The sequence below is a fragment of the Zea mays genome, chromosome 7 (assembly GCF_902167145.1).
Source record: "Zea mays cultivar B73 chromosome 7, Zm-B73-REFERENCE-NAM-5.0, whole genome shotgun sequence".
In the NCBI taxonomy this organism is placed as follows: Eukaryota; Viridiplantae; Streptophyta; class Magnoliopsida; order Poales; family Poaceae; genus Zea; species Zea mays.
In genome coordinates, this window is record NC_050102.1 from 65,328,450 (window position 1) to 65,342,677 (window position 14,228).

Genomic DNA, 14,228 nt, shown 5'->3' on the forward strand with positions numbered 1-14,228 from the left:
CCGTCGTCTGGGTCTCCTCCAGCAGCTACTCCAGAAGCTGGGGCGCCCAGTGGTGGTGCAGGGGGCGGCTCCAGAGAAAGCACAGGGGAGCAGCTCCTCACAGACTCTATCTCCTGGTGGAGCGAGAGGGAAGAGCTCCGCTGCTCCTGTCGTCGACGCTCCTGCTCCTCACGCAGGCGGTGGTGTAGTCTCTCCAAGTGGCTGGACTGTCCGGCCACGGGACGGCGAAGCGGACGCTCAGCAAGACGGGAGGGTAAGAAGGGGATGACTGACTTTCGTGCAGTGTGTCTAAGTCGAGCCATCTACAAAAGACATCGCAAGCAAAAGGGTGAGAACAGAATTAATATGACCAGCAAGTAATAAGTAAATGAAGGATCAGAATGAAACATAATTTTCAGCAAGGTATAATATGTAGTAGAACATAGGTTTGGTCAGTAGGACCAACTTTTGAAGGGATATCAAAGTCAAGGAAGAGACAGAGGTCTATAGTCCTTAGAACGACCATTCTACTCTAGGTTAGCGGTCCTACAGTCAGCACGGCTTTGATACCACTTATGTCACACCCGGTTTTTAGAAGGCAAACCGAATGCGAACCATGTACGTGCCAGGATCAGTTATTCACGTACACAGCAGTTACATAATATGGACATCATCACACAGTGCTCAAAATAGTATTAATAAGGGAAATAGTCGATTACATCATACGTCTGAGACGTCCATATAGTTCTTACAATAAATCAAAGTGCGGAAAAGAAACGTAGATAACGCGGCCTTCACAGGCAGCCGACTGGGGGTTGCCGCTAACCCACACCTAGAACTCGTCGTAATCTTGGAACTCCTGGAAGTCTCCTTCCACAGCTTCATCTTCGCCTGAGCAGTGGTTGCAATGCTGACAACCTGGGGGGGGGGTTTGGTGTGTAGAGCAAGGGTGAGTACACATCAACATACTCAGCAAGTATCCTGTTTGGCTGTAGTGGACTAGCTTTATGTGGGGATAAGTCAAGCAGTTGCTTTTAGTTGGTCAGGTTATTACTTACTAGTAGAAAGCCAGGTTTTAACATTAACCCAAGTTATTAACCCAGTGTATCCTTTCCAAACGGAAAGAATACCACTCACCAGCACCATAACCATAACCAGAACCATCAATCTCATAACCACCTGTACCACAATGTCTCTGATCAAGTATCACTAATCATTGGAGCTCCCTTGGCCGCTCATAACCGCGAGCACGGCTGATATATCAGTTTCATAACACTCTGCAGAGGTTGTGCACTTTACCCACAAGCCGTGATTCCCATTCTGCCCGGAGATCATGACTCTCCATTGATCACTACCAAGGTGATCCAGCAGGGCATCACTACGAAGCCTTTACAAAGATTCCCCGGGGCTGTAGCCACCCGTTAGGTTTCCTAAATGCACCGCACTCCTCCCCAAGGGGCGAACCCAAACTTGGCAGAGCGAGCCGCATACACCGAGCCCCATTGACGGCACGACGGCTAAGTGAACTACACCCCGGATCCTCTAATTATTCAGCTAAGGGCACCCCATTCCACCCTCATGGTTGCACTGTTTTCCCGGGCGGTCATCCATAGAACAGGTCCTTACAGAGAGGCACTCGAGAAACCGCTCGAGTCCCCTTGAAAACCACAAGTATATCATAAAGAAGAACGGGAAAACAGCGTATCATAGATAATCACATCATGTTCATTGATTAGAGTTGAGCAATAGCATCAGACTAAGTAGTAATAATCCGACCCAAATAGGTAAACAAGGACATGGATAACAAAAGCTAGTCAATCCTTAGGTATAAATGTGTAATGCGGGAGGTGAATTAAAGAATGAATAGGACATAGATAGGTCAAAGGACACTTGCCTCCACCAAACGACTGCTGCTCAGGGGCTTCTCCTGCGAATTCCTCGGGCTCTTCGACCGGATCGTTCTCTATGCGAGCGCAAACATACATACATCCATCCACATATTTAATACAAAAGAACAGTACACCATACAAGATAAGAAATAAAGCGAATATGCATCAAGTATGACATTCGATAACGCATTTGTTATGGTTAGAAAGAAACGGGAAAGGTCTCGCAGGGGGTTAAATCTTATGCGCTAACGATCAATTACAATTGGTTTTTAACAAAATAATTCTGTTACATATACACTAATGGAAACCTAATCACTTTTAGTTGATCAACATTGCACAGGGTAAACAATTAACTACGTGCGTCAATAGCATAACGGAATTTTAAATTAAACTTCCTATTTTCCCATAGCATGAACAGTGATTAGCCTACTTAAAATACAGTAATTATGATCACAGAAAGTAAATAAAATAAAATAATAAAAAAAAAATAAAAAAAACAGAGGGGGGGGGCGGTTGAACCGGCCCTAGGGCGGTTGAACCGGCCCTAGGCGGGGCGCGGGCGCGGGCGGCGCAGGGGGGCGGCCGAGCAGGGGGCGGGGCGGCCGAGCCGCTGGGCGCAGGGGCGGCCGAACCGGGGGGCGGGGGGCGGCGCAGGGGGCGGCCGAACCGGGGGGCGGGGCGGCCGAACCGGCGGGGCAGGGGGGCGGCCGAACCGGCCATGGGGAAAGGGGGGAGGGGATGGGGGAGGGAGGAGAGGGGGAGGGGGAGCTCACCGGGGAGGGGCGCGACGGCGAGGGGCGGCCGGCGGCAGGGGCGGCCGAGGGCGGCGGTTGGGCAGGGGGCGGCGGCGGCTTAGGGCAGGGGTAGGGGCGGCGGCTTAGGGAGAGGGAGAGAAAATGAGAGAAAATGAGAGGGAGAGGGAGAGGGTTTGGGGAAAAAGGGGAGGTGGGGGGGGGGCGGTTGGGCCTATTGGGCCCAGGGGGGGGCGCCAGGGGGCGGCTGGGCCGGCCGGGGTCGGCCCACGGCGCGGGAGAGAGAGAAAAAAAAGGAGAGAGAAAGAGAGAGAGAAAAGAGAAAGAAAAGAGAAAGAAAACATTTTCGAAATCCGATCTTTCTACATGAATGCATTTGCACTTTCAAAGCAATCAAAAGAAATGCAAGGTTCGGCATGGTGCATCAAACAACATAAAGTATTTAGGGTTTTTATACATACGGGAATTCCAAACCGAATCCCGCTAGAACTTTGGAAAAGGTCAAGGTTTAGCGAGGGAAAAAGAAAAAGAAAAGGTAACGCCCGAATTTTGGCGAGTAAAGAAAAGAAAAAAAATTCAACTGCAAAAATTCGGGGCGTTACACCCGACCCCACGGCTCGGACTCCACCTCGACCTCGGAAGACGATCTCCGCCTCGCCCGACCCCAGGGCTCGGACTCCACCTCGACCTCGGAAGATGGTCTCCGCCTCGCCCGACCCCATGGCTCGGACTCAACCTCGACCTCGGACGACGAACTCCGCCTCGCCCGACCCTAGGGCTCGGACTCAGCCTCGACCTCGGAGGAATCACCACCTCGCCCGACCTTGGGCTCGAACCGACCACGCCACAGGGGGGCCCATCATTACCCTACCCCTAGCTAGCTCAGGCTACGGGGAACAAGACCGGCGTCCCATCTGGCTCGACCCGGTAAAACAAGTAATGATGGCACCCCGCGTGCTCCATGACGACGACGGTTCTCAGCCCCCTACGGAAGCAAGGAGATGTCAGCAAGGACCCGACAGGTCCGACAGCTGTGCTCCTACAGGGCTCAAGCGCTCCTCCGATGGCCACGACATCACATGAACAGGGCACCAAAACCTCTCCGACAGCCACGTCGGCCTGTACATAGGACTCTGGCTTCCCTCTGCTAGACACGTTAGCACATTGCTACACCCCCCATTGTACACCTGGACCCTCTCCTTACATCTATAAAAGGAAGGTCCAGGGCCCTCATACAAGAGGGTGGCCGCGCGGGAGGACGGGCTGGCGCGTAGGCTCTCACTCTCTCCCTCGCGAACGCTTGTAACCCCCTACTGCAAGCGCATCCGCCCTAGGCGCAGGACAACACGAGGCCGCGGTTCCCCTTATTGTTTCCCCCTTGTGCTCCGTCTCGCGCCGACCCATCTGGGCTGGGACACGCAGCGACAATTTACTCGTCGGTCCAGGGACCCCCCGGGGTCGAAACGCCGACAATATTGTTTTTTGAATTTTAGCTTCGACGTTTATTTTCCGGCTTCGAACTAACAGTTTGCTTATTATAGCCGAACTATCACCGCTGCCTAAACCATACAACCCCTAGCCGATCCAGTCATGAAAGAAGCATTGGATATAATGAGCATTGCTGACTCCATCGTCGACAAACTGTTGAACGAAGCTGCGGAGAAAATACTTAAGGAAGATTGAACTTTATTGTAATAATACTGTGTAACATTTGATGTATGGAACAATCAATTAGTCATGTAAGTTGCTGTGATATATTTCTTTGCGATGCATGAAATTTACGCACATACCGTTTTTGAGTCTTCGGCGAAAAACACCTTTCCTTCTTTTAATGCTTCGTAAAGAAAGAAACCCCTTCTATGGCGTCTAATAAAATTATTTTCCCGAAGTTTGCTTCGTGCCTCAACACATTTTCGTTCAACAAAGTATTGCCGAAGATTTGCTTCGTATCCAAACTTTTTGTCGTTGATGCGATATGATGTATGATATAATGTTATGCAAAATGATGCGACGATACGATGCAAAATGATGGTGACGTCGAATACACACACGCACGCCCACACTGGAACACGAAAGACTCTACATCCCCTTAGGAACGACTTTGAAGTCTTTAAGCTCTGCATCCCCTTAGGAACGACTTTGGAGCTTCTTCACCTTCTATTTCGGTGGAATTTTTAGCTTTGCATCCCCTTAGGAACGACTTCTGAGCTTAAAAACTTACTCTGCGCTCCCTTAGAAACGACTTTTGTAGCATCGAAACTTACTCCGCTCTCTTAGGAACGACTTTTGTAACTTCGGAACTTACCCCGCGCTCCCTTAGGAACGAGTTTTACAGCTTCAGAAACACATAAGATAAAAATAATCGCTCAAGTTAATCTGATCGCGGGGGTACGGATTGTCTGGGCCAAGGACCGGACCGTTGGGCACTTTTGGTGGTCAACATTTTGTATGAGTTGGGGTCTGTCTATGAGTTTGTTTGGTTGGACTGTGACTGTGGAAAAAGCTGTTGTAGGCTGTAAGCTATGAAAAAAGCTGTTGTAGGCTGTGAGCCGTGGAAAAAGATGTTGTGAGCTGTTAAAAAGTTAAAACCCGTTTGGTGCAAACAATTGAAAACAATTAAAAGTTCTTCGATATATGTTTTCACAGTTGCATCTAAAAGCTACTAAAAGTAGATCCAGGTGTGTTTTAATTTTGCATTGTAAGAAAGCTTTTATAAAAAACTGCTTCCTGGATCCAGCCATTTGTTTGGTTTTAGGGGGCAAAATCTAAAGCCAAAAACCAAACAAACACATTAAAGAGATTAAAGAGGGTGCGTCGGGTGTTCCTTCGCCATGGCTACTCTGGCGGCCATCTCCTCCGTGTCTTATGACACAGACACCGATTCCGACTCCTCGCGGTTACTCTCTCTCTCTAATTTCCCCGTCCAACCCCAAGTTCAATCTACTCCATGGGAGACGATCGATTTGGTTCCCTTCTCTCTCTCTTTCGGGGTGCTCGCCAGAATGGGGATCGCATTTCTGCTAGCGCGCGCTGTTGCTGTTGTGGGGAATGATTTTGCTCTTTCCTTGTTGCAGGTGCAGCGAGGCAAGCACATGGGATTCTCAAGGTACTTCCTGCTAGTTCCTTATGCTTGCTGCTCTCTCCCCTGTCTATATCTATTTCCTTGCAGCACGTATGCTGCCCGCAGTTCATGCTTCCATGTGCAGGCGTGCAGCTGGGCCCTTGCGCTCCAGAAATTAAACTGCCAAAGCAGATTTTGCTGCTTTTCAGATGCAACTGTTGATCTATGCCGGATTGTGGGTTTTGGAAGATATAACAAGTTCTCTTGTCTTTTGCTGTGTAGTGTTAAGCAGGCATGCTGAATGTCTGGAGCTGGAGGAGTTGACTGCAATATCAGTCAATCCCAGTCTGCTTCCAGCTTTGAATCAGTTGCTTCTCGAGGCGTATGCCATTCTACGTCCCAAGCCGCTTGACTATGACCAGCGCAACACCTTGGTTGATGTCTTCAGGAAGATGGTGAATCAAAGATTTGGTATACCATTTCTTGCATATTATCGATTGTTTGAATATAGTCATCAACTTCTAGTCTAAAAATAAACAATAAGAATGCTGACTGTTGATTAGTTATAGAATTTGCAGTTGATCTCATTTATTCATTAATTCATTTTCTGAAAATTCTCTTCATTTTTGAGTCTCCGAAATCAGTCTCAGTCTCCTTGTGTGGAGGAAAGTCTAGGTGATTCCGGGGTGCAATACCAGTACAATGCTGATAGTAGTAGTTTATGTCCTGGGCTGATGCATCAAATTGTTCAGGTAACTGGATATATCATCACATGCCACCTGATGTTTCACCTTGTACTGGTTTAATAAGTATTAGGAAACATGAAGAATTTTCCAAAAACAAAAGGGAATACACAGAGGTTGTATTGGCCTATTGCTAGTCTGCTGCTAAAACAGAACTGTATTGGGGGTAAACTCACTGAGCAATGACACAAGTTGTAGATGTTCAGGAAATCATGTACCAGTCACATCAGAACGTTGAACTATGTCTCATGCATATTGATTTGGATTTTTTTTTGCTGCAGCCTAGATGTAAACCAGGATTCCTACAGCTCATCGTAAACAGGAGAGTAGGCCTCATATGCAGCAGCAGCAACAGCAACCAGAACGCTATTCTGTAACAGCTGGTGGACTTGCACGTGGGACCTATTCTCCAGTTTGTGAGGGGCTGCAAAGATCCCGGTTTGCATTTGGTCTGCAAATAATTTTTTCCATTGATTTGACCTTTATCTAACACAAATTTCAGGTAGCAACAGTGGGTCTCCGGTTGTGGAACCATTTGGATCATTCACGATGGATTTATTTACTCCTCACAGTGACCTGGACCTCTCTATCAATTTTAGTGCTAATACTGATGAGCAATATACTCGCAAGCAAATGATCTCTATTATCAAGAAATTTTCCAAGGTTCTATTTTCTTATCAGAGTAAGTATTTCCCCAGACTATTTTCAGATATTCATTGTGTGGCCATTGATATTTATAAATATATTAAACCTATTTTTTCTGATCCATCCAGGGAGTGGAATTTTCTGTGGGGTTTTACCTATTGTAAGTGCTAGGGTGCCTATACTGAAGGTTATTGATCGTGGCACAGGGGTCGAATGTGATATTTCGGTTGAAAACAAAGATGGCATGACAAGGTCAATGATCATTAAATTTGTTTCCTCACTTGATGAAAGGTTTCAGATACTAAGTTACTTGGTAATGCAATCTTCGTTCTAGTAACTTAGCAAAGTGATGTGATGAATTGAAACTATGTGGCAATAATCTTTTCCTTTTCCCATTTGTTCTTCAGGTTAAGTTCTGGGCTAAGGTACATGATCTGAATACCCCAAGACAACTAACTATGAGCTCCATGTCAATTATTTCACTAGTTGCTTTCCATTTGCAGGTACCATGGGTTAATTATTATTTTGGTTTGGTTATTAAATTGCAAGTAACTGTCCCATTACCTTTTGTTTTAATTAATTGACCTACTAACCAATCTGCATTTGAAGACACAAACTTTGGATTCATTTGTATAGAAAATAAGACGATACTTATTGGGGAAATTATGAATTATCTTCTTTACTATCGACAAATTCTGGATATGCTTTATGCCAGTTCAGAAAACATGATAGATACCCTTCTTCTACACTTCCTCAGTCTAAATTCCTACACTTCATGCTATTGCATTCTATGTACCAGAAAAAATGGATTTTACTCCATTTTCCTTAATGGTAGTGTTTGAGTAGCAACTCATTAGATGCATGGCTAAGAAGATAAGCATCAATGTGCAGTGCAGACCCGGCATCCTCCAATATTGCCTGCGTTCTCTGACTTGTTAAAAGGTTACTCTATGATGCTTGTTCTTTGTTTTTCCTTTTACTGGCATTATTCTGCTAAGTTTTCAACTGAAACCACGGATAACTTTCTATATTGTCATTCTTGCAGATGGGTTAGATTGCGAAAGCATTGAGAGGAATGCTTTACGGTTTAGGGATTTTGGGAGTAGAAATAAAGAATCTGTCGCTGAACTGTTTGTATCATTGATAAGTAAAGTGAGTAACTATAAGGTTCATCTTCTACTTATGTTTGCGGTTGAGGTTACTTGTCATAACTGAATATATATAAACATGTTTTATAATTGCTCCTTGGTATTAGTATGTTGGATGAGCTTGTCACACACACTTGCGTTTAATACTATACACAGTTTTCTTATAGCAAATAGCATATTTAGTTAGATAATCTTGAACTACATTTGCATAAATTCTCATTATGTACCTGTGTTGACATGTTAATTTCTGTACTTGGGCATTTTAGTCATGAACTATGGCACGAGGCACTAATTGTGCCATACCCCTAAACCTTTGCTAGTTTAGCTTCCTTTTTTTTTGTCAAGTATTGCATTGGCCAAGAATTATTTTTGTGTTTTAGGGCCATGACCTCCAACCGTACAATTAAAATCAAAAGACCAGAATAATTTACCGTTTTTAAATTTTGAGATTTTTTTTAAAATATCAAATTTAGACCCCTGCACGTTTTACCTTTGAACCTTGAGCTGGTGCCGTGGGTCACAGTGCCAAGGTAACACGTCTCAATGCTGTGACTCATGGCACCGAGTTATGTGGCGTGGCCGATGTGTGGAGGCTTGCCTGACAGGGACCTGGTAGGGAGCTCGACATCATATGTTGTGGCATCGAGCTCCTTACCCAAAATCTTTGGCCTCCTTCCTAGCCGAGGCAGCGTAATATTTGTTAAGGCCCATTTGGCCCAGGCCCACTGCCTATATATATAATAGTCCTTAGGGACTGATAATGGACTGTTAATCCTAAGGTTAGTAACATGGTAACAGAGGAGGTTTCGATTAGGGTTTTATAGCCGTCGTCGCGGACCTCCCTGCTCGGCGGCCGTCGCGGCCCTCCTCGCCCTCGTTCGCCATCGTCTGTGCTGCCTCGTCTGCCGTCCTCGTCCGCCGCCCTCGTCCGCGCGCAGTCATCTGCGCGTCGTTCGCGCGTCCGCCGCCGTCTGCGCCTGCCTCGTCTGTGCGCTGTCTGCGCTCTTCCTCGTCCATCGCGCGTCGTCTGCGCGTCTGCCGCCCGCCGTCGGTGTCACGACCATCTTCTACGTCGACTCAGCCCCTCCAGTGCTGTTCGCAACGCCGTCCGTCCGGCTCACCAGAGACTTGAGCACCGTCGTGGCCTTCTTCTCCGTCGCCGTCCACGAAGTCTGTCACATCTGCGACCTTCTATGCCGAATCGCTGTCCGGGCAGCCATCTGCGTCCACTTCTTCGCGCCCAGGATCTCGCCGTGGTCTGTCGCCATCCACGCTGTCTACCCTATTCGCTAGCGTCGCGGCCATTCCAGATCTGCTGTGTTCGACTACGCATCCAGCTCACGCCGGCCAGATCTGCTGGCATTTGTTTTTCGGCTAAGCTGCAGCGGCGTATCCACTGTTCATCAGCTACAACCAGGGGTTTTGATACCATCAAGCCAGTCTTTCTCAGATCCGTTATACTTTTGTCCTTTTCTTGCTCTTCAATATGACGTCTAATGCTATTGTTGTCAATATTGTGTTGATGGGCAAAATTACCCAGAGTGGGCTTTTTGTGTTCAAACTGCATTAAGAGGTCATGGTTTACTATTCCATTTGACTGAAGATTCACCAGTTTTAGCAGCTGATAGAAGCAACACAACTGCAATCAAGACTTGGCAAATCAATGATGGCAAGGTAATGGCTGAAATGGTCAATAGTACGAAACCAACTATGATTATGAGTCCGTCCAAATTCACCACTGCTAGGGCTATCTGGTCTCATCTGAAGGATCGATTTGTTCAGGACATTAGGGCTCTTTTACATACCCTTATGCAACAGACTCATGTCATTGAGCAACATGATATGTTCATTGATGGATACTATTCAGCTTTTGATCGTCTTATGAGTGCATTGACCTCCATGGTGCCTGCTTGTACAACTGTGCCTTGCCCAGCCCATAAGTTCATTGAGAAGTTCTTTACCTACAGATTTGTTATGTGCGTTCGACCTGAATTTGATTCTCTTCGTGCAAGGTTACTACACAGTTCTGATACTCTCACCATGGCTCAGGCGTTGTTTGAATTACTTGCTGAAGAGACTCGTCTTAAGTCCATGTCTTCTATTACTGGTGTGAGTACTCACAGTGTATTGGCCGCTGCTCAGAAGTCCAGGAGCACCTCTTTTCAGCCTTGTGAGCATTGTAAAAATACCACTCATCGGTCTGAGAACTGCTTTACTAAGTTTCCAGAGAAGCTGGCTGATTTTCGTGTCCGTCGTGCTACTCGTGGTCGTGGTACAGGACCCTCTCCTAGAGGTTCAGTTGCTGTTGCTGCTACTTCATCTGCTGGTGCTTTGTCATCTTCTTGGGTTCTTGACTTTGGAGCTTCATTTCATGTGACATCTGATCAGTCACAGCTGGCATCTGCTACACCTGTCACTGGGGTACTTCAGTTCAGACTGCTGATGGTACATTATGTCATGTCACCCACAAGGGTTCTCTTTCCAATTCTAGTTTTACTGTCCCAAATATTTTCTTTGTGCCTGAATTATCCATGGATCTACTATCAGTTGGCCAAATTACTGATCACAATTGCTTTGTTGGATTTGATGTCTTATCTTGTTTTGTACAGGATCGACACACAGGGGATGTGATTGGGACTGGCCGTCGCCGTAAATCTTTGCTTCGCCTCTACATCTTGGACACATTGCGTCTTCCTTCCTACCATGCCTCTACAGCTCATGTGCTTGCCGCTTCGGGTCCCACGAAGTCGTTTGCTCAGTGGCATCATCGTCTTGGTCACTTATGTGGGTCTCGTCTGTCTACTCTAATAAAGACAGGATGTTTAGGCCCTACACATGTTGAGTCTAGTTTTCATTGTAAATGTTGTCATCTTGGAAAACAAGTACAACTTTCATACTTTACTAGTGATTCACAATCTGCTAAACCTTTTGATCTTATTAACTCTGATATTTGGGGTCCAGCTCCTTTTGTTTCCAAAGGTGGTCATAAATATTATGTCATTTTTATTGATGATCATTCTCGTTATACTTGGATTTAATCATGAAACGCAGCTCGGAATTGCCTTCTATTTACAAGTCTTTTGCTCGCATGATTCACACCCAGTTTCTGCTACTATTAAAATTTTTCGCTCTGATTCCGGTGGTGAATTTTTATCTGATAATATTCGCCAGATATTGACCTTAGAGGGTACTTTAGCTCAACTTTCTTGCCCTGGTGCTCATGCCCAAAATGGTGTTGCTGAACGCAAACACCGTCATATTATTGAGAGTGCTAGTACTCTTTTGATATCTTCTTTTGTTCCTTCACATTTTTGGAGTGAAGCTGTTTCCACTGCCGTGTATCTCATTAATAGACAACCATCATCTAAACTTTCTGGCAAAACACCGGGTGAAGTTCTTTTAAGGACATCTCTACGATATGATCATCTTCGTGTGTTTGGATCTCTATGTTATGTCCTGTTACCACCTCAGGGCACGTTTGTCGCCTTCGTCGTGTATTGTATGGTCTGAAACAAGCTCGTCGTGCTTGGTTTGAGAGATTCATCTCTGTCATCACATCTGCTGGTTTTTCTTCGAGTGAACATGATCTGCATTGTTTGTTCATGTCTCTCCAAAAGGCCGCACTTTACTTCTATTATATGTGGATGATATGCTGGTTACAGGTGACAATTTAGAACATATTTCTCATGTCAAGAAGCATCTTAGTAAGGAATTTCAGATGTCTGATTTGGGTCCCCTTAGCTTTTTCTTGGGCATTGAAGTTCAGCAGACTCCAAAAGGCTTTTATCTATCTCAGTCCAAATATATACAAGATCTTTTTGATCGCTCTGGACTTACTAATACACGCACAGTTGCGACACCAATGGATATTCATTTACAACTTCGTCCGAAGGATGGGACACCACTAGCAGACCCAACTCAATATCGCCATATTGTGGGTAGCCTTGTTTATCTCACCATCACCAAACCTGATATTGCTCATGCTGTTCATATTTTGAGCCAATTTGTATCCACACCGACCTCAGTTCATTATGGTCATTTGCTTCGTGCGCTTAGATACTTACGCGGGACAAGATCCAGATGTTTACTCTATGCCTCGGATAGCCCACTTCAGCTTCATGCATATTCCGATGCCACTTGGGCAAGTGATCCTGTTTACCGTTCTTCTACTAAAGGTTATTGTATTCTTCTTGGATCCTCACCTATTGTCTAGAAATCCAAAAAGCAAGTGGCCATATCTCGTTCTAGTGCTGAAGCCGAGCTTCGGGCTCTTGCTACTACAACTGCTGAAATTATTTGGCTGTGCTGGCTCTTAAATGATCTTGGTGTCTCTTGTGACACTTCTACACCTCTGTTATGTGATAACATGAGTGCTATACAGATTTCTCATGGTCTAGTGAAGCATGAACTTACTAAACACATTGGTGTCGATGCATCTTTTACTCGATCTCATTGTCAGCAGAAGACTATTGATCTTCAATATGTGCCCTCAGAATCTCAATTGGCAGATTACTTCACCAAAGCACAAACAAGAGCACAACATTAGTTTCACTTGATCAAACTCAAAGCTTCAGATCCTCCATTTCCACCTTAAGTTTGAGGAGGGGTGTTAAGGCCCATTAGGCCCAGGCCCACTGCCTATATATATAATAGTCCTTAGGGACTGATAATGGACTGTTAATCCTAAGGTTAGTAACAATATTGACCCCTCCCCTAACCCTTCTCTTTGATGATGGTATGGACAATTGTAATATGTTGCAATAGTTTTATTTATGATATATTATATTATTTTATCATGAATTGATAATCGTATTGTACAAACTAAAAAAAAGAACTACTGATTGCACTCTTTCTCGGTCTTTGAACCATTTGAAGCAGTAGACACGTTTCATGAACCTAACGATATATGGATATTACATGGAGTGATACATGGCATATGTGGAGCTCTAGGTAAAGGTATCTAAAGCTAAATAGTCCCACCACTAATCCTAATATGCCTTAGGCCCCGTTTGTTTCGTTGGAATTGAATTCCATTCTAATAATCATAATTTAGACACAAGCTAATTAAGTTAATATATTTGTATATGTAATATATTTGTATATTATCCTTAATCATATGAGAGAGAGAGTTATACACTACACTTATGCTATAGAGAAGCAAACAAAAGAGTGTGCTATAAGTTGTAGTGTTGTACATTAGAAAAGTAGCATGTAAATCTATAGAATCAATTTCCATCTCACCCCATGAATTTGAGACAGACTTATATATTGTAAATAGTGAAAGTGACTAGATGTATTGATAATAGATGGGGTACAATATATAGACTCACAACCCTAACCCTAATGGACCGGCAGCCCAACAGTGGTGCCGGCCTACTCACTCACACACACAGTCTAACATCCCCCCGCAGTCGCAACGGGGGCACCACACACGATGAGACTGGAATAGAGGCCAAAGGTAGGAGCTGACGGGTTGAAATCCCCCGCAGTCGCAGCGTCGTGATGGTGCGAATGTTGCGGCTGGAGTAGAGACCATTGTGTGCTCCAAGAAGACGATAGCCCCTAGATGCTGAGGTAGCCAAAGTCGAGGCGGCTGAGGTCAGGAGACACGCAGCAGGAGCCTGTTCTTCGGGAGGGGTCGACGTTCGAGCGTCAACGATCAACAGGGCGACACAACAAAAGAGCACCGGCAGGCCGACCTTCCAGCTTCTTTGATCGTTCGGGCGTCAAGGAACCCCGCTAGGGAGGTCGACAGCAGCGCACGCATCTTCATGGTGTCCGCGCCCGCGGCAGAATAGAAGGGGAACGACAGATCGTCCTGGAAGGCCACGACAGCGACGGATCCAGCCGGGAAGACGCGATCCGGCCAAAGGGACGACGGATCGAGCCAGGAAGGTCGCAGCAACGTGGATCCGGCCAGGAAGGCCGCGGCATCGATGGATCCCTCGAAGGCGATGAAAGGGGTGGGTGGCGGGGCGGGTCCAACCGGGCAGGGGTCTGCCCCGGGCCTG

General features: G+C 45.9%; 1 protein-coding gene across 13 annotated transcripts in view; it reads left to right on the top strand.

Moving 5' to 3' along the window:
• The first annotated feature begins 5,400 nt into the window (after nt 1-5,400).
• The window catches only part of LOC100278251 (protein HESO1), a 36,182-nt gene continuing 27,354 nt past the window's right edge, over nt 5,401-14,228 (top strand). For 2 of the 13 annotated variants that reach the window (XM_020540892.3, XM_035960939.1), the window contains exons 1-8: nt 5,401-5,516; nt 5,695-5,726; nt 5,964-6,152; nt 6,927-7,106; nt 7,198-7,382; nt 7,477-7,572; nt 7,966-8,011; nt 8,115-8,221. In XM_020540892.3, coding sequence (XP_020396481.1) covers nt 5,452-5,516; nt 5,695-5,726; nt 5,964-6,152; nt 6,927-7,106; nt 7,198-7,382; nt 7,477-7,572; nt 7,966-8,011; nt 8,115-8,221 — 900 coding nt within the window. In that variant the 5' untranslated portion in view covers nt 5,401-5,451. Of the gene's footprint in view, nt 5,727-5,963; nt 6,153-6,705; nt 6,863-6,926; nt 7,107-7,197; nt 7,383-7,476; nt 7,573-7,960; nt 8,012-8,114; nt 8,222-14,228 lie in introns of all 13 variants that reach the window. The other 11 variants (XM_020540890.3, XM_008653038.4, XM_020540891.3 and 8 more) reach the window with 9 other exon arrangements.